General features: G+C 39.5%; 1 protein-coding gene across 1 annotated transcript; it reads left to right on the top strand.

Annotated features, from left to right (window-relative positions):
* The first annotated feature begins 539 nt into the window (after positions 1-539).
* trip11 (thyroid hormone receptor interactor 11) lies at positions 540-27,045 on the top strand. Its single transcript, XM_048205370.1, has 22 exons — positions 540-1,085; positions 6,607-6,683; positions 6,896-7,006; positions 7,147-7,452; positions 7,547-7,618; positions 7,721-7,886; positions 8,057-8,392; positions 8,528-8,568; positions 8,806-8,904; positions 9,135-9,341; positions 9,479-12,217; positions 12,312-12,593; positions 13,622-13,762; positions 13,922-14,115; positions 14,469-14,632; positions 14,823-14,926; positions 15,005-15,104; positions 21,068-21,149; positions 21,265-21,379; positions 24,320-24,442; positions 24,525-24,663; positions 25,744-27,045. The coding sequence occupies exons 1-22, from the start codon at positions 947-949 to the stop codon at positions 25,965-25,967; spliced, it is 5,961 nt and encodes a 1,986-aa protein (XP_048061327.1). The 5' UTR covers positions 540-946; the 3' UTR covers positions 25,968-27,045.
* Positions 27,046-27,946: the final 901 nt, after the last annotated feature.

The following is a 27,946-nucleotide window of genomic DNA, read 5'->3' as shown; positions in this document are numbered from 1 at the left end:
TTTCCTGTTATCACTGTAAAGCTGCTTTGAAACAATCTGTATTGTATAAAGCACTATAGAAATAAAGGTGACTTGGCAGAAATCATTCTAATATGCTGATTTGGTGCTCAAGAAACATTTATTGTTATCAATATTAAAAACAGTTGTGCTGCTTAATATTTTTGTGGAAGCCTTGACACTTTTTTAAGATTCTTTGATGAATAGCAGCTTCAAAAACAAAATTTATTTGAAATAGAAATCTTTTGTAACTGTGTAAGCTGTCACTTTTGATCATTTTAATGCATCCCTAATTAAAAACATTAATTTCTTTAAAAACATCTTACTGACCCCGCAAACTTTTGAACTGTAGTGTATATCATATAACCTAATTATAATAAATATATCTTATCTCATCATATAGTAATTTAATATAGTAATATGATCTCATTTGCCACACTACCACGTTTGCTGTCCCTTCAGTACTCATTCTGTCCAGTGGCGTCGCTGTGGATGCGTGAGAAGTGTGAGTTGGATTATGTTGGTCCTCCACCGTCCCATAATCCATCTGTGCTGTCCACGTCCCATCTGACTGCTGATCAGTCCGGCTGTGATGGCCGCGGTTGAGCTGGCACTTTATCCGCGTGAAAAACACCGCGACCCAAAACAAACCCGTACCAGAAACCTGCCTGACCATATGTGGATATAACCCGGCGACCAGGTCTTCGTAATTGCCGTGGATTTAAAACGTATTATCCGGCGTTTTGTCTTTGTTTATGTCATGAAGTTTCGAACCAGCTGGAATCCGGATCTGCTGCTGATTAATGATTATCACTTCTATTAAAAACAAACCAGCACACAACGCTAATCGTAATTAGTTAGCCTGAGTACATGAAACCCTCGTTTGCACGTAACTGTGCTGTGAAAGGCTCGGGTCGGTGATTAAGGGTTAGATCCGGTTCGGCTCGTCATGTCGTCCTGGCTGGGAGGGTTAGGCTCTGGCCTGGGTCAGAGTCTGGGTCAGGTCGGGGGGAGCTTGTCTTCGTTTACTGGACAGATCTCTAATTTTACCAAAGATATTCTTCTGGAAAGCGCCGAGGAAGTGGGAGGTGAGTTGACAAGATCATATCACTTCCTATACAGACCTTTAACGTCTTTGTACAGTAAGGACAGCTGTTTTTTAAATGGGTGTCATTTAAAAAAAAACTGAAAGTTTTTGATAAAAGTGTTTATTATGCATTTATATTAAGTGAACACAACTGTAGGCTAGACTACTGAATGTGACAGTTTTATGTTGATTAGTTTATGAATACAGTCAGTCCAGTGATGCTTGATTATCCGAGTTAATTTCTCTGTGAAATGTACTAATTGATTTTTTTTTCTTTTTGTTGAGATATTATTGTTCGGTTTTTGAAGATGTGATTTTGTTTACATTGGCATCTCCTGAAAGAAATTAAAGAGAGAGAGAGTGAGAAATTATCATTGTTTACATTTTGCTCATGCTATTTCAATCCTGAATGACTGACTTTCTTCTGAGGAACACAAAATGAAATGTTAGGGATCTGCATCTTCCTCTCTAATGCAATGAAAATAATTAGTGACTGAGGCTGTCCTTCTGTTTAACATCTACTTTTGTGAGGTCAGGGTGAATAGATGGTTGGCGGAGTTTCTTTTTAGTGTGTTGTACCTTTAAGATTTCCCTTGTCATTCTCTATAATTTAACATATGGTGCTACAGAGCGCTTATATAATGGGATGAAGTAATTATAGTAAGACAGAGTGAGAGGTTTGTTTGCATACAGCCATTGAATCCCTATCCGAGATGTAGCTGTGGTTGGGTTTTAGGCACTTGATCTTAATCCAGAAAGTGCTGGACTGTTCTTAGTTCTGTGGTTTCCTCTGTTTTCCTTTGTGAGTGGGGACTTAAAATTAAGTACTTTGGTGGGTATCTCTGCCTTGTTCTTTGTTGTATCAGCTTGATTAATTATGCAAACACAGAAACACCAAAAACTCTGCTGGTGTTAAAGTAAATATGCCCTTTTTGACCACTGGAGGAGTGGAGAAACACACTCTGAGAACTTTGATCAGCAGCTTCCAGCAAAGCAGACAGACCTTGAGTCAATCTGTCATGTCTCACGATGCATCGACCTGCCTGTTAGGGCTTTCAAAGCAGATTATACTAAATAAAGGTGGTGTGGCAAAAAGGTTCTGTTCACTTACATTTGGTATAATGAAACCATTGAACATCATTTATTAATATAGGTTAATATTAATATAATTTTTTTTGTTAATCCCTGTTCATTTCTAATACATTAATATTCGTGTTAATTTGAAAATTTGAAATGTTAGAAATATATTAATAGCTGTATGCAGGAATTAACAATAACCAAGAAGATTAATAAATACTTTAAAAGTATTGTTTATTGTTATTTCATGTCATATATTTCATTAACTACTTATACCCCTGGTTTCACAGACGAGGCTGAAGCCTAGTCCTAGACTAAAATGCATGTTTTAACTTTTTTAACTGAAAGCAACTTGCACTGGCATATCTTAAAGGTCTAAAGTGTAATATTTAGGAGGATCTATTGACAGAAATGCCATATAATATACATAACTATCTTTTTAGTGATGTATAAAGGCCTTACATAATGAACCGTTATGTTTTTCTTGCCTTAGAATGAGCCATTTCTATCTTATACATCGCGGACCAGGTCCCTTCACGTGTTAAGTTTACATTTTTGTGCTGGCATGTTTCAGCAATAGCCCTTAAAGGGTTAATTCACCCAAAAATGAAAATAATGTAATTAATTACTCACCCTCATGTTGTTCTACACCCGTAAGACCTTCGTTCATCTTCGAAATACAAATGAAGATATTTTTGATGGAATCCGAGAGCTCAGTGAGGCCAGCATCAGCAATGGTACTTCCTCTCTCAAGATAAATAAAGGCACTAAAAACATATTTATATCAGTTCATGTGAGTACAGTGGTTCAATATTAATATTATAAAGCAACGAGAATATTTTTTGTGCGCCAAAAAAACAAAATAACGACTTTTTAACAATATCTAGTGATGGCTGATTTGAAAACACTGTTTCAGAGCGTTACGAATCTTTTGTGTCGAATCAGTGATTCGGATCTCCGATCAAACTGCTGAAATCACGTGACTTTGGCGCTCCGAGACACTGATTCGATTCGTAAAGCTCTGAAGCTTCATGAAGCAGTGTTTTGAAATCGGCCATCACTAGATATTGTTGAAAAGTCATTATTTTGTTTTTTTGGCACACAAAAAATATTCTCGTCCTTTTATAATATTAAGGTAGAACCACTGTACGCACATGAACTGTTTTAAATATGTTTTTAATACATGTATGGATCTTGAGAGTTTGAATGGCATTGCTCTCTATGTAAGCCTCACTGAGCCATCGTATTTCATCAAAAATATCTTAATTTGTGTTCCGAAGATGAACGAAGGTCTTACGGGTGTGGAACGACATGAGGATGAGTAAAAATTACATTATTTTCATTTTTGGGTGAACTAACCCTTTAACGGGCAAACTGCTCTACAGAGTGTGTTTCGTCCCTATGTTGTTCTTCTTTGTTGCTGTTTTTAGAGGCAGCTTGCATCGTCACTCCATTGAATACGCACGAAGAAGTAGTAGTAGTAGTAGTCATCTGGTCTGGTTTATTAAAAGTAGGACTGGGCGATATATCGCATGCAATTGTCACGCGCATTTCGTCAGTAAAAGCCGGTTCCCTGATTACCGCTAAATCGCCATCACCTGCTTTCAAATGGAGTGGCATTTAATAGACAGAGCCGTAGATCACTGATAAGCTACGCAATATCGCGTTCATTATCGCAGATGAATCGCCTTCGATAATGAACGCGATATTGCGTAGCTTATCAGTTATCAACTACGGCTCTGTTTATTAAATGCCGCTCCATTTGAAAGCAGGTGATGGCGATTTAGCGGCAATCAGGGAACCGGTTTTACTGACGAAATGCGCGTGACAATCGCATGCGATATATCGCCCAGCCCTACTTAAAAGCTTTGTTAGAAGTAGGAAGAAACCTCATTGCTTGACTGGCTACTCGCTGCTGTCTCAGACGACAACATCTTTGTCCTGTGTCGGCCACTGTAGCTTTTCTAAGTGCTTCGAAAGGGTGGGGTGAGCGGTGGACTGAGCCGTTTGTTGCAATTTGCAACCTCACAGCTAGATGCCGCTAAAATTTACACACTGCACCCTTAAAATATGTGTGTTCCATTGTTGTTGTTTTTTTTCTCAAGAAGGAACTAACACCTTGTCTACACCGGACGCAAGCTGTGCAACTAAAAACAAAACTTAATATAAACAATGATTCTGTCTACACTGGATGCGGTGTAACTCGAGCAACAAATCTCTGACAGTGAACTGATGCCTCTTTCTATTTAAGATGTACTGACACGGAGGGCAAATTCTTTGCAACAGGTTCTTTATTGTGTCCAGTGTAGACAGCTGTTGCAATGCGAGCGACAACGGTTGTGTCCAGACACTGTGTAAGGCCTACACCTGTCATAATAAAAGCCAGGGGTGCCCAAACTCGGTCCTAGAGGGCCACTGTCCTGCAGAGTTTAGCTCCAACTTGCCTCAACACACCTGGCTGGATGTTTGTAGTATGCCTAGTAAGACCTTGATTAGCTGTTCAGGTGTGTTTAACTGGGGTTAGAGCTGAACTCTGCAGGACAGTGGCCCTCCAGAAGCAGGACTGGACAACCCTGATCAAAGCCCTGTCTGTGAAACCAGGCCTTAATATATAGAAACTTATTGTAAAGTGTTACAGATGGTACAGTAGCATTTTTTTTTTGGATGGCTGGCTGGCTGCCTGGAAGTGGCAGGTGTGACACCTGATAGGGGTATGTCCTATTCACAACAGCAATCACCTACTTGCAATGTGCCCTTGAGCAAGGCAGTACTTTTGAGAAATTGCTGTTATATTAGTTTGCTGTTGTTAGTTGCTTTAAATAAAGGCTATATTGAAGTGACTCCATCACTGTGCACACAATGTCAAGTAGTCATTTAGTAGTTTCTGTTAAAGGGATAGTTCCCCCAAAAATTATTCCATGATTTACTCACCCTTATGCCATCCTAGCTGAATATGACTATCTTCTTTCAGACAAACACAATCGGAAATATATTTTAAAATATCCTTAGTCCTCCAAGGTTTATAATGGTTGTGAATGGCTGCCCAAATTTTGTGGACAAAAAAATGCACCCATCCATAAAAAAATGAATCCATACGAATCCAGGGGGTTAATAAAGGCCTTCTGAAGCCAATCAATGCACTCATGAAAGATAAATATCCTTATTTAAAACTTAATGAAGTAAAATAAAGAGCTCCCGGCACGTACACCTAGGATGGCTTGAGGGTGAGTAAATCATGGGATAATTTTCATTTTTGGGTGAACTGTCCCTTTAACTTGTGTGGTCTTCTAGCTGAAATGGTTTCTGGTTCAAGCCCCATAAGATTCAAACAATGAGCCATGGTCATTGTGTCCTTGAGCCAGGCTTAGCTTCATACTTCAAGAGGATTATCTAACTACTAATGTACATTTAATACAGTTATTGCTGTTATACACTATGCTACACCACCCCAATTGTGGTTTTAAGGCTGTTTGGTCATTTCCTGAGTTCCTTAATGCTCAAATGTAGTAATGTAAGACTCTGGCCGTATGCTAAAGTTTAAACTGAGACTTTTTTTCTTAAATCACTATTTTATAATGAAAATAAGTTATTTAATCTTAGTCTTATGTGTATGCATTAGATTTGCCAGTGTGGTTGAGCCAGAGTAAGCTTACTCTGTGTGTAAATGTTTCTTGTTTGTCAGATGAACTTTAACCACGCTGAAATTAGTACCTTACTGTTTAGAGCTTGCAAAGGTGCTAACATGCTGTTACCTATTATTGTATTTTTGTCACTCTTAAGAGTTTTTAAGACTTACTTATTTTTAAATTTCCCCTCTTGTTATTTACTCAAGAATCTTACGTCTGTAGGCCTATTTATTTCCAAGTGTACTTGTCAGTTATATACGTGTAATATTCTGCTCTGGCTGTGCAGCTGCTGGGATAAAATAACTGAACTTGATCCTCTATGTCCTCTGGAATGTTGGCATTTAAAGGGACAGTCACCCAACAATTGACTAAATGTATCCATTAAAACCATGTGTTGTTGTTGTTGTTGTTGTTGTTGTTGTTGTTGTTGTTGTTGTTGTTGTTGTTGTTGTTGTTGTTGTTGTTGTTGTCGTTGTTGTCGTTGTTGTCGTTGTTGTTGTTGTTGTTGTTGTTGTTGTCGTCTCTGGGTGGATTTAATGTTATCTCTACTCTCTACACACTTGGCAAAGATTGTTCACCTTTAACCAGTGAGGTCTTCTAGTTAGTCAGTGTATCATCTTCATCTCTTTCTATAACAATTTACAGAAGAACAGAGGTTCCCATCATCATTTTTTAATCATATTTTTTATTTATGTAAATGGGAAGCATTTGTCACTCTCACTTGCTGTATAATAGAGCTGTATGTACAGATGTAGGCTCAGCTATTTCAGAAACCATGACTTTATTGAGTGACTGCATGTGTGTCTTTCTTTCTTACAGATGCTGCGTCTGAGCTGCACGTATCCAACTCTAGATTGCAAGAATTGGAGACTTCATATGCAACACAAAAATCTGAGGTGATTGATTAAGCACATGCACAAAAAACCTTGCTTGATGCTAAATCCTGCTGTTATTTCTCTATTCTATCACGAGACATTTTTACTTCATTTATTTGTACCCCATTACGCAACAATTAAATTACAGGATGAGTCATTTCAAAACATTTTGTATGAATGTTAAGATTTGTAAATTAAAATTGTGTTTTTCTGTTTATTTTTGTGTGTTTTAGCATGAGCGCTTGCGGAGAATAAACGCTGAGCTGGAGGAGAAGCTAGAGGCAGCAGAGATTCAGATCAAACAGCAGTCAGTGGAATACAGAACCCTCCTGCAACAAAAAGAGGTTTGGGTTTATAACTAACTCCACTTAAGGTCTATATCTGAGCTGAACAATTATCTAATATTAGTGAGAGAATTTCTATAAAAAAGGAGAAAAAATTTTAATCATAGTGATGATTTTGTGTGTGTGTGTTTTTTGTGAAGGTGGAGATCAGTCACCTCAAGGCCCGTCAGAGTAGTCTACAAGAGGAGGTTCAGAAACTCCAACACTCTTCTCAAGCTGCAACCAGCTCATGCTTCACCGATGCTGCTGTGCTTCCTGTCACTACTGCTGCCACTACCACTACTTCATCTTCCTTTCTGCACCGGTCCTCAGCTGTCCATCAAGGCTTCCATGGTGACGAGGTGGACCTCAGTGATGTCTTGTGGTCACAGCAGGAAATTAACCGTCTTTCCAATGAGGTGCATCGTCTAGAGGCTGATGTAGCCCATTGGAGGAGAGTTGCTCAGGTCACTTTTAATATATACCTCAGATACAGTTTAACAAATGTCATGGTATAGCTATCGAACTAGAATTAGATCATTTTTTCTTTTAATTTACCAGGCATCCAAGCTACCAGGAGTTGATGGGAACGGAGACCAGGGTGAAGTTCTGAAAATGCAAAGAACGATCAAGGTGAAAAACCTTTTGAACTGTAATAGAGTAGGGGTTTTGCTATTGGTCAGCTCTTGGAATCGGGTTCTGTTTTTAACCTAATTGACATTCTGACCCAATCAGGAGCTGAGAGAGGAAATGGCACGGGAGGTGGATGAGCACCAGCACGAACTGGCTGCATTGCAGGACGCCCAGAGGCAGAAAATGGCTGAAATCTCAAAACGGCACAGGGAGGAGCTGGCAGAGTATGAGGAGAGAATCGAGGAGCTTGAGGAGCAGCTTCAGAGTGGTGAGGAGTAGCATTGATCCATTTTAAAATTAGAGATAACCTTTTTGTATTTTTTAAATGCAGTTGAAATCAGTTTTGAATTTGATTTGTATTTGGTAGTTAACTTTAAAATGAACAGTTTGTGAAATGAACTTTGAGTACAATGCTGTGTTTATCTCCCTTATTCCCAGAAGGTGGAAATGTTGTCCAAAAATCAACCACGGTGCAGGACTCCAAACTTCAAGAGCTGCAATCGACCATTCAGTCTTTACAGGAGGAGGCAGAGCTTCAGCGCAAAGAGTACAGAGATCTATTGGCCAGACTGGAGGAGGCGGAGCATCATAAAGCCAAGATAGAGCGGGAGAAGGAGGAGGCTAACGCAGAAAATGCAGAATTGTTGCAGAATTACAGTCGCCTTCAGAAGTCTGTAAATGAACTCCAGGATCGAGTCCAGGAACAGGAGGGGAAGTCTATGCTGAAAGCCCAGCATGACAATGAGATACAAGCCCTGAAAAAAGCTCTGGCAGGTATAGAGAATCCCAGAAATTCTGTATGATCATCATGACTCCATGTTCATCATATCATATCATATGTTGTTCTTAAATGGGAAACATAAACTGCTCTCTCTTATTTACTGTTATATTTTTGTTTTTTATTTTTAGGTGCAGAGAAAGAGATGGCTAGATTGAGGAGTCTCAGTGAGGTAAATATGCTGAAAACCTTCCTCGGCACAGGCTAAAAGTTTGTGGCCCAGGAATATTTAGACATTTTTATGCATGCTTAGGATTTAAATATAAAACAATTGATGTAAATGTTTGAAATTTAGACAAAGTATTTGGACACTTTCTGTTTGCCATATGAAATACACCTGGGCTTATTCTTCAAATGTCACAAGTGTCATAATACTTTTCACATAATTCCCCACTTTCATTTAATGCAGAGTGGTCCTACAGAAGAAGTGGAGCATGCTGACATTCTGGAGCTCAACACCATTATTGATACCCTCAGGAAAGAGAAGGAAGAGATGGAGAGAGAAAAGGTTTGTATATGTTAACAAAGTTGTGGTACACAATAAATATACCTATTTCCTCTTGTTTTTAAACAGAAGTTGCAGTATCTGTTGAATCTTTTCAAGATAAGTTGATCAATACTTCAGTAGCCTTTTGAAAGGACACTTTTATGTTATCATGCAAAGGGTAATATGTGCTTAACTGACGAACTAGTTCCATATAATTTTTTTAATGTTATTTTTTACTTTTTCTTCCTTAGCTTGCATTAGTTGAGAGACTGACCCTGGCCGAGGAGAGGCACAGGGCTGAAGAGTCAAAGGGTGCTGTGGAACTGTCACAGGAAATTTCAGACCTAAAGAGCCAGCTAGACAGACGGGAGCAAGCACTAAAGCAAGCCCATCTTGATATAGAGACACTCAGTACTGAACTGGAAGAACTGGACAAGCAGAACCAGGAGGCCACACAGGTACTCTTGCCAATGTATACATGCCAATGTATGTTCCCCGTTTATAAAAAATAATAAAAAAAAACAATAATTGGATCTGTTAAATGTTTCACATTTAAATTAATATACTGCATACTTGCTCTATTTTCCTCCTCCAGCATCTTATTGCAGTGAAGGACCAGTTGTCTCTGCAGAAAACTCAGGCTGAGGCAGAAGAAGCCCGTCTTCAGTCAGATCTCAGCTCCTCTCTTGACCAGAGACGGACACTTCAACTGGAGCTGGAAGCTCAGGGGGAGAAGCTAAGTCAAAGTGCCTTCTCCTTGAATGAACTGCACATGGCAAAGCAGCAACTGGAAACCACAGTAAAGGAGTTGAGGGAAAAGTTGTGCAAGTCGCAGGATCTGGGCAGAGAGCTGCGGCAGGAGTCCTCCGACCTCAAGAGGGCACTTCAGGAGAAAGAGACAGAACTTATTGCACTTCGTGAGGAGTTAAGTCATTCTGGGGAGAAGGGGAATGAGTTGGAGGGTCACAGGAAGGTACTTGAGGCAAAGGATAAAGAGATTCAGGACTTAAGAACAGAGTTAGCAGAAATGAAGACTTCCTTTGAAAGGGCTGTTTCAGAGGACTTTGAATTGAAAATTGAAAATAGGAATTTGAAAGAAGAGAGCACTCAGGCTTTGGACAAGATAGACAGTTTGGAAAGGCAGATCCAAGATAATCAAGCCTCTCTGAGCAGGATGTCCCTGGAGAAAGATACCCGCATTGAAGCCTTGAAGCTAGAGAAAAGCCAGTTAGAATCTGAGCTGAGTCAAACTGAAAAGCAACTGTCAGATCAGACCAAACAGTATCAACAAACCATCGATGAACTGACCAGAGCACGCTCTATGGATGCTTCTGCACTGCAGACCGAACATGAGCGAATGGTGAAACTGAATCAGGAGAAAGATCTCACGATTGCAGAGCTCAGGCGTGAGATAGAGCAGATGGTCTCTGACCACAAAGACACCAGCGAGATGTTGGACATCACTGTGGCAGGTCAAAATCAACTCACAGAGCTTCTGCAGGAGAAGGACGCCTTTGCCGAAACCCTGAAAGCTCAAGCTGTGGAAATGCAACAGGAATTAGAGTCCAGTGTTTTAAGAGTAACTCAAGAGTGTGACTCTCTGAGAAGGTCAGTGGAGGAGAAGGACAAACAGCTTGGAGCCATGAAGGAAGAAAACAGCCATCTGAAAGAAGAGATTGACCGTCTGAGGGACCAGCAAAGTAGACCGCAGTTATTGTCAGAGCCACGGACACTGGACATCATCACAGAGCTTGAGACCGAGGTGAACCAGCTCAAAGCTGCCAGAGATCAACTCGAAGAAGAGGTCCAAGCTCTGAGGACGGTATCAGAGGAGAAGCAGGCCACAGCGCTGCAGTCCCAGCATTCTCTACAGATGCTACAGAGTGAACTAGAGCAAGCACGAACAAGACATGAACAAAGCTCACTCAATTACGAAAGACTCATCAGTGCTAAGGATGAGGAGATTGCCCTGCTTCAGTCAGAAGTGGAGGGCCTAAGCACGCAAGGGCAGAGTCAAATACAGTCCGTTGACATCCTACAGGAGGACAAGACCCAGTCATTGAATGGTGAAAATGGTAATGAGAAACATGACCTTTCAAAAGTAGAGATTGAAAAACTAGTCAAAGGGATCAGGGAGAAAGAGACTGAGATTAACCAGCTAAATGAGAAAAACCTCTCTCTAACCAAGCAGCTTGACCAACTTGTGGTCTCTCAAAATGAGCTGGGAAAACTGTCACAAATGGTTCTTCAAAAAGATCTAGAAATCCAGGCACTCCACGCTCGAGTGTCTGGTGGCCATGGTCAAGACGTGATGTTCCTGCAGCAGCAGCTGCAGGCATATGCAGTGGAACGTGAACAGGTGCTGGCTGTGCTCAACGAGAAAACCAGAGAGAACAGCCAACTGCGCTCAGACTACCATCGAATTATGGACATCGTTGCAGCCAAGGAAGCAGCCTTGTTGAAACTCCAGCAAGAAAACCAGCGGCTCTCCACCATGAGCGACCCTTCAGGCAGTCAAGAGATGTTTCGAGAGACCATTCAGAACCTCTCCCGCATCATCCGTGAGAAGGATATCGAGATTGACGCCTTGACTCAGAAATGTCAGACCCTGGTCTCTGTCCTTCAGGCTTCTGGCGCCAATGATTCCGTGAGCGGTGGCTCAGGAGGCGTTAGCAGCAACCAGTTTGAGGAGCTCTTACAAGAACGTGACACCCTCAAACAACAAGTGAAGAAGATGGAAGAGTGGAAACAGCAGGTGATCACGACGGTGAGGAACATGCAGCATGAATCTGCTCAGTTGCAAGAGGAGCTCCTCAGGCTGCAGGGGCAGGTTTCTGCCGACAGCGACTGCAGCTCAAAGCTCTCGGTGGATTACGCGAGGCTTATTCAGAGCTATGAGCAGAAAGAGAAAAAGCTGGGATTGTTGAATCAAGAGCTGGCACAGGTGCAGCAGAGCATCAGCCAGTTGAGCAGCACCAAAGACGTGCTGCTTGGGAAGCTAGGCAGTGTCAATCAATCTCCAGAAGTTTCTGCTGCGATTGCTACCCAGGCTTTTGATCCTCCAAAACTGAAGGGGGCAGCACTACCTGGCCAAGATGAGAGTCTACATCAAGAGTTGCAGGCAATGCAGAGAACATTAGCAGAGAAGGAGAGCATGATAAGAACTCTGCAGGAAAACAATCATCGCTTGTCAAATTCTGCATCTCTGTCTGAAAGTGAGCAGAGAAGCCATGCAGAGGAGCTCAAGCAGGCCAGAGATAAGCAAGAATCACTACAGCGCTCCCTAAGAGAGAAAGATATACTCATTAAGACCAAGGGAGACCAGCTCAATCAGGTGACGTACAATTCTGATGTGTTGAATGCTTGTTAGGGAAATCTGTAAAATGTGCAGTACTTTAGACAGTCTTTTTTCCCCCTGTACACTCTAGGTGAGTGAAAATTTACGTAACCGAGAGAATGACAACGAGGTCTTGAAGCAGGCTGTGACGAACCTCAAGGAGCGTGCGCTGATCCTGGAACTCGATGTGAAGAAATTAAAGGAGGAGAATGAAGCGATAGCAGGAAAAGTTCGCGAGAAAGAGACAGAGTTCCGTGCCCTGCAGGAGACCAACATGCAGGTGTCGCTGTTGCTTCGGGAACGAGAGTTTCAGTTCAGTGCTGTGAATGAAAAGGCCATTGCCATGGAGAAGATGCTAAAAGATAAAGAGCAGGTTTGTATGTTTGTTTGTGTTTAAATCTAAACATTTTGTTTTATAATACCTTTCCTGACCCTTTTTGTTATAATCATATCCTAAGGCCCTGTTTACACCTGGTATTAAGATGCGTTTTGGTTGATCGGATCACAAGTGGACAATGCTAAATACAGGTGTAAATGGGGTGTAAAAGTTTTGAGCTTGCCCACTTTTGATCACTTCCCGAGGTATTCGAAAACACATTTGACCAGATTGCTTTCGTAGTGTAGGGGCTTATGTGGTCGAATGTGTTCAAACAGCCACAAAAGACCACCTACTGTCCGCATGCTGACCTAATGTGTGCTAGCCAGACGGGATTTAAACTTTATCGGATGAAGACCCAATTTTGGTTTGTAGAAGAAAAACATACCAAGCACAATGTTCTCTCACCCTTCCTGATTTCTTTTTTTTTTCTTTTCTTTTTTTTAATTGGAGAAATATATAGTACAGATAAGCTTAACAGAACCATTTCTGATTTCTAACACGCACGTAGAAACGAAAGCTGATGCTCTGTTTTGCCGTCTTCTTATGGTTGTGTTCATACGTAAATTGTGCAAGCTCATTTTGTCTATTAGATCGAAAGATCTGAAAAAAACATACATTTACCCGGCCGTAGACCCTCTCCTCGAAGAAATCAGGACAGAAGTGATCGAAAGTGGTTGACATGACATTGTTTAACTTATTAAAATTTTATGTTTACTTTAAAAAAGTGTCATATTTTGAAGTTTATTTAAAAAAAAGTTTTCAACATTGATAAATTTTACTTGAGGAGATCATGTGACTCTGAAGATTAATGACTGCTGTAAATTCACAGGAATAAATTATTTTAAAATATATTAAAATAAAAATCTGTTATTTAAAATTGTTATACTATTTCACAATATATTTTTGATCAAATAAATATCCTGGGTGAGCACAAGAGGCTTCTTTCATAAACACTGATCTGGACTTTTCTGGTTTTATATGTGTTGTGAAATGAATCTATTCTGCCTTTGTCTGTACTGTAGGGTAAATCTGGTGAGCTGAACCAACTATTGAATGAAGTTAGGTCCATGCAGGACAAGGCAGTGTTGTTTCAGCAGGAAAGAGATCAAGTGATGATGGCCCTCAAACAGAAACAAATGGAGACATCTGCTCTGCAGAGTGAGGTAACAAAGGCCAAGATTACACATCAATACTGTGCTTTATTGCCCTACTGAAGTACTGAAAACTGTTACCATCTACCAATTCTCTTTAATACCTATTGCATTCATTAAAAATATATTCTAATAGGAGAATTACTGTACTCTCATGCTCATTCTGTGTAGCTGCAGCACACACGTGATAAGGAGCAGCGCCTGAAGCAGGAGGTGGAGCGTTTGCGCAATCACCTGATAGAGATTGAGGATTCGTACACGCGTGAGGCTTTGGCAGCTGAGGACAGAGAGGGAGAGCTGAGACGCAGAGTGACACTCCTAGAAGAGCGGCTGGCGTCTTCCTCTAACGCCGTGGAGAGCGCAAGGTGGGAGTCAGAGGGTTTTTATTTGTTGGTAAGACTGTTTGGTCCTAACCAGAGTTTGCTTCCAACACCCTCCCCCACTTTTGCTTTGACACCAATTCACACAAAATAGAGCTGCACGATTCGGGATAAATTGAGAAATATGATTTTTTTGTTTCAAACAGAGATTACGATTCTGAACAGACAACTAAATAAAATAACATGTAATTTACTAGAGGTTCTTCAAAATGTTAATTGCTGCAGTCTATTTAAAAATGTTTAAATACAGTATGCTTGTAGTTGATTTTTCTAATGTACCCATTGTATTTTTTTTAGCCTCACTAATGTGTCTAACTATTGTGTGTGGATGTATGTAGTCAGCAGGCAAGCCTGCAGGTGGAATCTCTTCAGGAACAGCTAAATGGTGCTGTCAGACAAAGAGATGAAGCACTTATTCAGCTCCGTGCCTCTCAGGATCAGGTCAACCAGTACGCAGTGTCACTCTCTAACCTGCAGATGGTGCTAGAACAGTTTCAACAAGGCAAGAGTGTACATTATTTTTGCTATTCTATTTTTAAGAAAGCAGTTTTTCAATGATGACCATTAAAGCAATTAAAATCCGTGTACATTTTCTGATTTTTTTTTCCTTTTTCAAATGTTTGGATTAAGAGAGGAATCTGCAATAAGTCTTCAATCCTGAACAAAGTTGACAACTATATCTCTCCTTACAGAAGAAAAAGCCATGTACTCAGCAGAACTGGAAAAACTCAAGAGAGAAAAAGAGCAGTGGAGAAATAAAGCAGAAAATCTTGAGGATCAGGCTGCTGCTCTGCAAGTCAGTTCAAACCTCTGTCCTTTCTGCACTTTGCTTGACACAAGTATATCATTGCTCAATGTCTGTGTGTAATCGTAGATAAACTTGGATGAAGCGAACGCAGCTCTAGAATCTGCCTCTCGCCTCACTGACCAACTGGACCTCAAAGAGGAACAGATAGAAGATCTGAAGAAACAAGGTGAGACCACCTGAGTATATCACCAATGACTATGTTGAAATCAGTGCATGAGAACTCAGCATTTCACCTCATTGTGTAACTAGGACAGTGCTTCTCAACCTTTTTGACTTGAAGGCCCCAGTTGTTTAACACAATATTTGAAGGCCCCCCATAAGATAATTCCTCTAGTATTTCTTCTGTAAATTTGATAATGACTGGTTGTTTTCAAACTTTATTAACAGAAACTGGGAGTGATTACATACTTAAGCATTTATTTAATTTGTGATTCTATAAAATTTGAGATGCTGATTTCAATAAAAAATAATATTTAAGGGAAATTTTTCATTTACATCTTAATTTTTGGGCTCTGAATAATTGCTTTTAGCATTTTAATTAAATGGTTAGTTCATCAAAAAAAATGAATATTCTGTAATTTAATTACTCACTCTCATGTTGATCCAAACCCTTAAGACTTTTGTTCATCTTCAGAATGCAAATTAAGTCTTTTTTGATGAAATCTAAGAGCTTTATGTTCCTCCATAGACTGCCTTTGCAACTGAAACTTTGACCCTTCAGAAAGTTCATAAAGAAATTGTAAAACTAATCCATATGAATTGAGCGGTTTAGTCCAAATTTTCTGAAGAGGCACGATCGCTTTATGTGATGAACAGATTTAATTTAGGCTTTTATTCACATAAACATTGATCAGTGAACATAAACAGAAGCTCAACCGAACATGATTGACACGCGAGAAAAAAAATCTTCCGGAAGCTCAAACTTGCTGCATAACACATGAGAATGAACCTCATTGGTTCTCTCACACATCAAGCAAACTTGCTTGAGCTTCCGTTTACCACAACTGATGTGTGAGTTGATGAATGTTTATATGTGAATAAAAGCTTAAATTCATGTCTCTTAAATTCAGTGTCTCTTCAGAAAATTTGGACTAAACCACTCAATTCATATGGATTAATTTTGCAATCTCTTTTGGAACTTTTTGAAGCATCATAGTGGTATTCGTGTAGCTGTCTATGGAGGGACAGAAAGCTTGCAGATTTCATCAAAAATATCTTAATTTGTGTTCCGAAGATGAAAGAAAGTCTTATGGGTTTGGAACAACATGAAGATGAGTAATTCATGACAGAATTTTCAATTTTGGTTGAACTATCCATTTTTTTTTTTTTTTTAATTTTTAAAAAATATAATTAAATAAATTTAAGTCATCCTGTGGTCCCTTTGTCCCAGTCCTCTGGTTGAGATCCAGTATTTATTTCCTGATTCAGTTTGATTCTGATTCAGAATCTCTCAATTTAGTTAGATTCGATTTCGTTAATTTATTTGATTTGAGTCCATTTCAGTTACAATGTTGTATTGTCAGTTATTACATAATTGCCAGATTGTGTATAATTTGCATTGTGACTGTTCATGTCTTCATTATTGGTTAATAAAATAACAATAATGATTATTATTAATATTAATCAAGTAGCATTTTATTTAGCGGTGCCCCCTAATAGTCGACTAAATGTTAGTCGACGAGAAGAGGCTTAGTGGACCAAATTTTAATTAGTCGGTTAGAAAAAAAAAATCCACAGGAATTAGCAAAGTCATGCAGTGCGACGGACAGATTTTGAACACTGTTGGTCCATGTGGTAATTATGTCAGGCAGAAAATCCAAATGTGCGCCTTTCATTCATCAACATCAAATATGTCATCATTTGAAACATGTAAGTAGTAGCTGAACGTTAGCCACTTTACATGGCCACTCACTCTAACAATAAACTATAAATGTGCACTATTATTAGGCACATATCCAAGTGTTTGTGCAAGTGTGGAAGCTAAATTAGTACAGCGCTTACTGCGTGACATTTTTAACTTATTGTGCATTTCTCTCTATAAACGCATCCACTATATTGCAGAGATGAGAGTCAGCGTCAACCTCTTCATCTTTGTCGCAGACAATGACTCAAAAACACTTGTTTATTAATAAATAATTAAAATGTTCAGACAATCTCCTTTCTATTCACATTCATACACACATTCATAATCATTACTTTTGCCGGTGTGCTGCGGCAAGCATTGTGTTTTAATGCGTAATTTATTTTTTGAAGGCTCATTATTTATGGTTTAGTGTTTCTATAATGTAGAATGATGTTAAGAATGTGAAATAATTTTCTTTCTCAGCCCTGAAACTTAAAACATTGTCCGATATATACAAGATTAGATTTGTAGCACTGTAAACCATTTTTCTGAGGAGACTTGTAAATGTCAACAGGACAAGTAACATCAGGAACCATTAAATTATGTTTGACTCTTTGAGACTATTTCTGCATTATGTAGTGGTTTAAGTTTGATTAATATCTGTGCAGACACTAAGAAACGTGCATTTGTAAGAGAGATGCACAGAGAGCAGCCAGGTCTGTAGATGGTATAGATTTTTAGCATTCCTTCGCATCTCCTTTATGTCAGAGAGATGATATTTATGGCATGTCAGTAGCCAAACCGTGTAGACAAAGATTCTCTTTTTCCATCCACCCTGTCTTTCTATCTCAGCCATCCCTTTCTTCTCTGTCCGTATCAAGCCCCAAATCAACAATACGATGCTGTCGGTCTGAGAGGGAGAGGAAGGTGAGGGATGAGCCCTGGGATTTTTACTGCATCTGTCAAAGAACGACTGAGGAGAATGTAGACAGAATGATCGAGAACGGTTCATTTTTGCTTAGCAAAGCACAAGTGCAGCCGACAGACATTCCATGGTGTTTAGCGCAGACAGGAACTCTCTCACCCTCTCTTATCGCTGCGTTCATGTGGTCTCTGGAGGTAAAGTCTCAGAGGAAAAGAGTTCCCTAGAGCCAAACCGCCAAACCTTCTGGACCAGTAAGGGGTGTTGGTGATAAAGGCATTTAGAGCACGTCATACTCGCACACATCTTTGTTATTACTCCAAGAGACATTCCCAGACGCACTTAACCCCATACCCATGTTATTGCTGTTTATGTTAAGGTGCACACACACATACTTATTAATTCTGTGCAAACACTTGTTCTCTACTGTTTGCATTAATAGATAACAAAGTCATACCACCTTCTGCTGAAAGCTCTGTCTGCATCTTACAAATACAGTGTCCAAAAATAACTCACCAAGTGCAAGTAAAATTGGCTTTGGCTAGAAATAAAAGACTTGCCAGTGGCTTGTAACCTTATAAGGAATTTAATAGTGAAGTAAATTTAATTTTGACTTTTATGTTTTGGAAAGAAGCCACTTATGCTTACCAAGGCTGCAAATATTATTTGATCAAAAATACAATCAAAACAGCAATATTGTGAAATGTTTTGTACAATTTAGAATAACTATTTTCTATTTTAGAATATTTTAAAATTAATATTAATTCTGTTAATATTAATATTAATAATATTAATTAATTTACTGTAATGCTGTGATGGCAAAGCTGAATTTTCAGCAGTTATTACTCCAGTCTTCAATGTCACATGATCCTTCAAGGGTTAGTTCACCCAGAAATGAAAATTCTGTCATTAATTACTCACCCTCATGTCGTTTCACACCTGTAAGGCCTTTGTTCATCTTCAGAACACAAATTAAGATATTTTTGATAAAATCCGATGGCTCAGTGAGGCCTCCATTGCCAGCAAGATAATTAAAGGTCCCGTTTTTCGTGTTTTTTTTTTTTTTAAGCTTTGATTGTGTTTATAGTGTGCAATATAACGTGTTCATGTTTCGCGTGTAAAAAAAAACCCAGTATTTTTCACATAATTTACTTATCTGTATACCGCTGTTTCCACTGTCATAAAAACGGGCTGATGACTTCCTTGTTCTATGAAGTCCCTCCTTCAGAAATACGTAACGAGTTCTGATTGTGCCAGCGGTTCCTGTGTTGTGATTCGACAGCAGTTTAGCGCATCTTGCCCGGAAAAGTCACGCCTCTTACCATAACGTGGAGATGCACGCACTCAGTGTTATTGTAAACATGTCTTTAATTTTACCCTGTCAATTTGAGCCGGAATCAGACCCGGTGATTGGACTGCGGGATGAAAATAACAGCGTTTCGACGACATGGCGACAAACACACTCTACAAACGCAACTCTTGTGTATTCCTGTGGGCGGAGGTTAGTCAAAAAACTGTTTTAGTGACGTCATTAAAGAAGGAAGTAGAGGGATGTAGTCCAAACTGGCCGTTCGATGTAGGCGACTTCTGTTAAATAAAATATCTCGCTTGGCATTGAACTTTGAGCTTTAAAATTTTACAGATTTTATTTATACTCTAACAACAACATTACACACTAACTAAAGTTTGAAACATGGGATCACGAAGAACGGGACCTTTAACACTTTCAATGCCCAGAAAGCTACTAAAGACGTATTTAAAACAGTTGACGTGACTACAGTGGTTCAACCTTAATGTTATAAAGGGACGGAATACTTTTTGTGCGCCAAAAAACAAAATAATGACCTTTCAACAATATCTAGTGATGGGTGATTTCAAAGCACTGCTTCATGAAGCTTCAAAGCTTCACAAATCTTTTGTTTCGAATCAGTGGTTTGGAGCATTTATCAAACTGCCAAAGTCACGTGATTTCAGTAAACGAGGCTTCGTTATGTCATAAGTGTTTCGAAATTTTAATGGTTCACCACTGGGGGCATGACTTGGCAGTTTGATACACGCTCCGAACCACTGATTCGAAACAAAAGATTCGTGAAGCTTTGAAGCTTCAATTATTTTTTGGTTAATTATCTTGCTAGAAATGGAGGCTTCACTGAGCCATCGGATTTCATCAAAAATATCTTAATTTGTGTTCTGAAGATGAATGAAGGTCTTACAGGTGTGGAGCGACATGAGGGTGAGTAATAAATGACAGAATTTTCATTTTTTCCTTTCAGAAATCATTCTAATATGCTGATTTGGTGCTTAAGAAACATTTCTTATTATTACATATTGAAAACTAGACTGGGTAAACCCAGCATGATCTGCCGGCGATTTGATTTCGCCCGGCACCTCAGTCTGGAAACCCGTACATTCATTTCTGCTGCATCTGTTACACTTTTGCGGGAACCAATCACAGACTGGCTTATCCACCTTGCTCGCTATTGGCGGGTATAACACGATGACGTCTCTCGCATGACCGTCAATCCAATTCCTTTTAACCTCTCAACGATGCTAAATGACTTCTTTAGTTTAGCAAACAAATCGCTCGACTGGGTGTAAATATCACTCACTTTCATTTTTTTTTGCACAACCTGCAAAAATCGCTCGATGCCATTGCTGCTTCTGCAAACCGCTGATCAATGCTACAAACCAATACAAACTAAACCTGTCTGGAGTTTTCGCATCGCTCTGCAAAAGTACGTCACCCGGATCGTTGATCTGATTGGTTGAAGGACTATCCAATTGCGTGAATAATGCTCGTTGATCACGCCTCTTGTGCAGTAGGAAATACATAGCAAACTCCCCAGACCAATGTTCAATTTTTAATTGAGCTTGGTCTGGTGATAGCCAGACAAATTGAAAACAGTTGTGCTGCATCATATTTTTGTGGTAATGGTGATAAAGGTTTTTTAGGGTTTTATTTTGAGTTGAAAGTTCAATAGAACAGCATTTATTTTAAATAGAAATCGTTTTATACAATGTCTTTATAGCCACTTTTGGTCAATATAATGCATTCTTGCTGAATAAAAGTATTAATTAAAAAAATATATATATTTACAGGCCCTAAAACCCTATTGAACTGTAGTCTGTGTGGGTATATAAAATTCTATTATTTTAACTAAAAAAATCACTTGTGTGTGTGAAAAGAAAATGCACCCGACACGCAGCCATATCTGATAGAAGCCAGACATTAGCAAAGTAAATTATTTCTTTATTAATGTGTTGGTTTTATGAATTAGCTCATAACTCATGGCCCTAACTATGACAGCAATGAAGGATAAAATAACACATAATACTCAAACCGGTGCTTATGTGTGTTTTGCAGTGGATGTGAGACAGGAGATGTTGGAAGAGGCTCAGAGGAAACTGATGAACCTCCTGAACACCACCGAAGGCAAAGTGGATAAGTGAGTCCAAAACACAGTCTGCATTGGAAACATATTTCCTATATATTTAGATCCAAATATTTTCAAAAGGGTGTTTCTGTGAAATATCATCTAACCTCATTCATTTCTGACACAGGGTTCTGATGAAGAATCTTTACCTGGGCTATTTTCATACCCCCCAAAACAAGCGTTCCGAGGTGCTGAGGCTTATGGGTAATGTGCTTGGGTTGGACCGAGATGAGGTGGGCGAGGTAGGTCAGCACGCTCTGCTTCTCATCCTGTACATTTCTTTTTATCCTCCCTTTTGCATTCACTTTTTTAAATGCAAGTATTCCTCTTCACAAACGCAAATGTGCACATGCTTTCATATTCACTTTCAGTAAATATTATGTCAAATTTTTCAAAGAGGAGCAGCCTCCTTCACTTTTTGTCATTTACTCCTCCTTTCTATCTTACCCTTGTTGTAAAATTCCTCTGACTTTTCATCACTCTCAAATGTGGCTCTGCTCCAGACCTTGTCTTACCTCTGAAACCTGATAGTTAAACAAGTGTGGATTTAATATTCGACCTCCTGACTCCTGATGTTCGGTTCTCCGCCCAGCCTCTAATTACTTTTTTTTTTTTCTTTCAATTATCTCATGTTTGATGTCAGCGTGAGGGTTTTTATCAGATGTTGAAAAGATTTTTCCACTCATTTTACCTCATGTGTTTAATTTGGCACAAGCCTCGAGCTGCCCACGCTGGTCTTGTTGAAAAAGGTCCTTGTTTTGAGTCCTTTGAAGGATGACTGCAAGTTGCGTTCAGTCCTCATTGGTAATCTGGGTATAGAGACTTCTGCTCTTGGTTGCCTGTGACAGCTTGTGCTAAATGACAAGGCATCATCCCCGGAAACCCTGCACGCATATGACCGCATTCATTTGGCAGAATGCTAATAGGGCTGATTTGTTTTCTGTTCGAATAGCTGTTTTTCCGTTTTGATCCTGGTGGGGCTGAATTTCTCAATAACTAGGACAGATCAGTTCTGATGATAAAGCAGGATGTGGCTTAATTTTTTTTTTCTTGGAAAAGCCGTAATCTTTTAGCCACTATCCTCAAAGGGTCAAAATCAGTATGGAATTTTTTCTTTTGCAATGAATTACGCTGCAATTGTTCACAAACTGTTTTACTTCCATAATGTGTTGTATTTCCGAGTGAAACTGGATATTCAGCAAGGGGGAAATGGGAATTAATTGGATTGTTCCATACCAGAATAGAGTCTGAATATGAGTTTGTTGAAACAGTACCTAATTAGCCATTTTGCTCAGTGTTATTTTAGTATGATTGATATATACTGATCAGGCATAACATTATGACCACTGACTGGTGAAGTGAATAACACTGATTATCTCTTCATCACGGCACCTGTTAGTGGGTGGGATATATTAGGCAGCAAATGAACATTTTGTCCTCAAAGTTGATGTGTTAGAAGCAGGAAAAATGGGCAAGTGTAAGGATTTGAGCGAGTTTGACAAGGGCCAAATTGTGATGGCTAGACGACTGGGTGAGAGCATCTCTAAAACTGCATGTCTTGTGGGGTGTTCCCGGTCTGCAGTGGTCAGTATCTATCAAAAGTGGTTTAAGGAAGGAACAGTGGTGAACCGGCGACAGGGTCATGGGTGGCCAAGGCTCAATGATGCACGAGGGGAGCGAAGACTGGCCAGTGTGGTCCGATCCAACAGACGAGCTCCTGTAGCTCAAATTGCTCAAGAAGTTAATGCTGGTTCTGATAGAAAGGTGTCAGAATACACAGCGCATCGCAGTTTGTTGCATATGGGGCTGCATAGCCACAGACCAGTCAGGGTGCCCATGCTGACCCCTGTCCACCGCTGAAAGCGTCACTTGGGGGCATGTGAGCAGCAGAATTGGACCATGGAGCAATGGAAGAAGGTGGCCTGGTCTGATGAATCACATTTTCTTTTACTTCGCGTGGATGGCCGGATATGTGTGTGTCACTTACCTGGGGAACACATGGCACCAGGATGCACTATGGGAAGACAGCAAGCTGGCAGAGGCAGTGGGCGATGTTCTGCTGGGAAACCTTGGGTCCTGCCATCCATGTGGATGTTACTTTGACACATACCACCTACCTAAGCATTGTTGCAGACCATGTACACCCTTTCATGGAAACAGTATTCCCTGATGGCTGTGGCCTCTTTCAGCAGGATAATGTGCCCTGCCACTAAGCAAAAATGGTTCAGGAATGGTTTGAGGAGCACAACAGCGAGTTTGAGGTGTTGACTTGGCCTCCAAATTCCCCAGATCTCAATCCAATCGAGCATCTGTGGGTTGTGCTGAACGTACGAGTCCGATCCATGGGTGGATCCCAACTAGGTGATACTCACTTCAGTGGCTAAGTTTGATTATTTCTGTTAACATTTTGTCATATAAACTTTTTTCAAGTTAAATCCTGATGGATTTTATTGCAGATGAAAGTTAGCAATAGAAATTGATAAAGTAAGTAAGCAACAGGAGATGAACAGACAGCAGGCAGAAATCAGGAGTTACAGACTCAGAGGAAGAAAGAGAGACTGGGAGACTGACAAATACTGAATTAGATGATGGGCCCATGCCAATCCTGCACCCAAAGCATTTCCTTACCCACAATCCCTTAGAAGTAGGCTGGGGTCTGGCAGGAGAGACTCTAACTATTCAGCAAGTGGTGAGCAAAATTACCCAACAGTCCCAAGAGAAGAGAGAGAAGGAAAGTGTGTGTGTCACACAATCGACTTTCCATTTTAACCCATATTTTCTTTCTCCACTCCTCCCTACACCTTTCTCACATTTTTTTTATGCTACACATTAAGTTTAAGTTTCCACTCAAGATGTCTTTGTTTACAACTCCAAAGACTAAAAATAATTCTGTTCTGCCCTTTTTTTCCTTTTTTTTTTTTTTTTTTTTTTTTTTTTTTTTTTAAAGTCTGATTCAGTGGTTTTATTTAAAAGAAATCATTAATTTGCTCTAGTCTGAGTGCTCTGAGGACAGTGTTTTTTTAGAGGGAAATTTCTGTATCAGTATTTCGCTGAACTTTGCACAGTTATCTTGTTTAATTAAGAGGGGAAAAATACAACTCTTACACACAACCAAAGATGGCGCACACACATAAACACTCCCTCTGACCAACTGACTTACTGACCGTTTTCTCTTTTTGCAGTTATTACAAGAAGAGGGCAAGACTGGGGTGACCGGATGGGTCTCGAGTTGGCTGGGAGGCAGAGCTGTTCAGAGTGTACCCAACACCCCACAAAGGCCTACACACACACAGAACCTTAATTCGGTGGGTGCACATGCTAATGCATGCACACACACTTTATTACACAAGTGCATTTTCCACTTACACTACTGTCTGTGTTTTAAAGTCCTTCTCTGAGATGTTTGTGAAGTTCTTGGAGGTAGAGTCTACTCCTGCACGTCCTGCCCCTAAACTGCCCGTTTATGACATCAAGCCTCTGAGTGCGCCCCCACCTGGCCGGAGTACTGCTAGCACACCTGCATCAGGTATAATGTCACATAAAAAAAAATTGGGATGCACAATTATTGGTATCTGTTGATTTTTTTTTTTTTTTTATTATTATTATTTTTTTTTTTTTTATTGGTACTGGCCCATATTAGCATTTATTTTTGAATGTATCAGTATCAGCCGATATTGGACATTTAAATGTGCATGATAATTTCCCTTATTTTTACATTTATTTTAAGTTAACTTTTAAAAATTTGAGGAAGTTTACTTAGTTAACACTGTTAATGTTACATTTTTCTTTTTAATTTATTCATACAAAATAGTACAGAATTTAATATCAACCATTTGTCAGTTATCAGCCATAACATGAAAATGATTATCTACTTATCGCCCAGAATTTAATATCAGTTTGTCCATAATCAAAATAACTCAATTTAAGGTACATTCACACTAAGGATGATGACTATAATAACTATAAAGTGTTATTAATCAGTCTAATTCTATGAGAATAGCAGTCCACGCCACAGCTATAACAATAACGCCACAGAGAATAGGTATTGTTGAAAACGTTTTCAGAATGATTTTTCTTTCTGATCAATGATAAACATTGACAACCAATCAGAATTCACCCAACTTTAAAGAGCTTGAGAATTTAAGGAACAGACAGCATAACTGCAGCATGCACTTATTGGTGTGGGCGCTAATATAGTTAATGTTATAACTATCATTCTTGGTGTGAACATGCCCGTATAGACCTTATGTAGCCCTGCCACTTTTCAGCGCTGCGCTCATTGTCTTTTGACTTCCGGTTTCTATTTCCACAGCGATTTTACATATTTATGAATTAACTGTTCATTTTAAAATCTTCCCGGTCTACTGACATTTAAGACATCTGCTTTAAACATTACAATGCTCATGATAACTTTTGTTAACTCTACAATAAGTAAATCCACTTCACCAGCTAATTATTCTTTTGATAGCGATGCCATAGAAATAAATATACAGGGCTACTGTGAAAATTGAAGTTCTAAAGAAGTTCTAAAATTCTGCGCACACGTTACTCTGGTGCAAAATGTCTATATCTGTGTTTATTTCTAATGCTGCTTATATTCTTTCAGGTGTTTCAGGCCCAGGTAAGCGCACAGGGGATTCAAACCCTTTCCTGGCACCCCGCTCTGCTGCCGTACCCCTCCTCAATACCGCAAGTGCAGGCAGCACTGCAGGCGCTGGGGGCCACCTGCTTATGAAACCCATCTCAGACGCCCTGCCAACATTCACACCTGTACCTGTGTCAGCTGAGGCCAGCGGTGGGGCCGTGCTGAAAGATTTACTCAAGCAGTGATTGGCCACCTGAACTGCCACTCAGAGCACTTTAGCTTATCATGACACTACGTTCCAGCAGATGGAACAGAAACTGGGCCATGTCACTGATTCAAATATTTACTAAAATGGCTGATTGCCATTGGAATAGAAAAGATAAAGCATCGAAGCGCTGCGTGTGCTCGTTGGGTTTCACTAAACTGAAGCCTAAGTCTGACAGAATCAAATTCAGTTTGCAAACTGAGGAAGATTACATTATCGAATATTCTTGTGACGTTCTCCCATCATTTATTTAATGTCGTATAAACATTCAGCTTCTCATTTTTAGACAAAGAGAGGTGTTTAATGTTTTTCTAGTGTGTTGAGAGACTGTCTGATGCTGTCTGGCATCCACCACACAAATGGATTTATTAAACCTTTTCCACCTCTGAAAAAACGCTACCTACTCTTTCAAAATCCTCCCATTTTGAGTGCTATGAATGGTTGGCCGAATGGTGTGGCAGGTACAATAACAGTTAATCAAGAAGTGACATTTGATCTTGGATTTAGACTGCTGCACATGCTCCCATGCAGTACAAGTGTGCGGTTATGTTATTTATTTGTACATCGATCATATTTTTCACCGCTTATGCAGTGGGAATAAGCTAAAATATATCTGCAATATTCAGATCTTTCTAGGTAGAAAGAAAGATTATGTATATACAATTTGGAAAAAAAAAATGGAAGTATAAGAAGGAATGAAAGGATTAAAGTGTAAAAATGACCTGTATATTTTAAAATTGGTGTTATCATTATAACAGAGGACACCTAATTCAGTGGGTTCCAACCAAATATTTAAAAATGCCATCTCCTTGAGGCCTAATATGAAGAAGTGGATTTTTTTTAAAGAGAAAATGGCCTTAGTAATTCTCTTTTTGGTTACTATATCTTTCATAACAGTTGGGTGCACTTGATTATATAGATTTAGGAGACATTTATACATTTTGAGCTGGTGTTTATTTAAAGTTGATCAATCTTTTTGAAGTTTGAAAGATAGCTCATGAAAGTGATATTCAACAACAGTGTTTCTCTTTTCTGCAGAATAAACTCTTCTGTATGTATATTTGCATTTTTCTGTTTTCACTCTGTTATGTTGTTTTTATTTATTTTTTGTGCACGAGTGCAATTTTCTTGGACGGTTGTGGCCTAATGGTTAGAGAGTCGGACTTGTAACCCGAAGGTCGCGGTTTCGAGTCTCAGAATCGGCAGGAAATGTAGGTGGGGGGAGTGAATAAACGGCACTCTCTTCCACTCACATTACCCAAAACTGAGGGGCCCTTGAGCAAGGCACCTAACCCCCAATCGCTCCCCTGGTGCCACAGCAAAAAATGGCTGCCCACTGCTCCAGGTGTGTGTTCAAAACTCACTGCTGGGTGAAATGCAGAGCACAGATGAGTATGGGACACCATACTTGGCTACACGTCACGTCACTTACACTTTTCAATACGTTTTTATGGTTCCATTCTAATAATTGGTGTTTTTCTTTAGAAATGCATCTAATGATAACTATGCAAAAGGAAATCCAGCTGTTAGGTACTTAATTAGTAAATCATCTAATCTATGAGACTTATAGGGGTTTGTTGATCTTTTGCCTTTCTGTTTTTTCTTTTTTTTCTCTGGCAGACTATGTAATCGCAAGGCTGTAATTTAAAAGTGCTTATGGAGGCAGTGGTCTAGAGCATTATCAGACCAGATTAACCTCAAAAGGGAATGTCCGTCTCTCCCAATATGTCTCTAGGGAAAACCCCGTCTGGAATTCCAATTGTAGTGTAACCGCGTCTAATACAGCTCTCTGTTCTCTGTAATCTGGTGCGTAGATTCTTGGAACATTTAACCAGTTTAAATCTATATTGATATTGACATCCAGCTGTGGATATACAGCAGTGGCCAAAAATGATGTCCGGAGGGGATATTTAATGACCCTACAAGTTTGATTAAACCATAAGAATATGAGGAAAATAT

This window comes from Megalobrama amblycephala, linkage group LG10, assembly GCF_018812025.1.
Source record: "Megalobrama amblycephala isolate DHTTF-2021 linkage group LG10, ASM1881202v1, whole genome shotgun sequence".
Classification (NCBI taxonomy): domain Eukaryota; kingdom Metazoa; phylum Chordata; class Actinopteri; order Cypriniformes; family Xenocyprididae; genus Megalobrama; species Megalobrama amblycephala.
The sequence above is the reverse complement of the archived record's forward strand: the minus strand, read 5'-3'. Positions and strand labels throughout refer to the sequence as shown.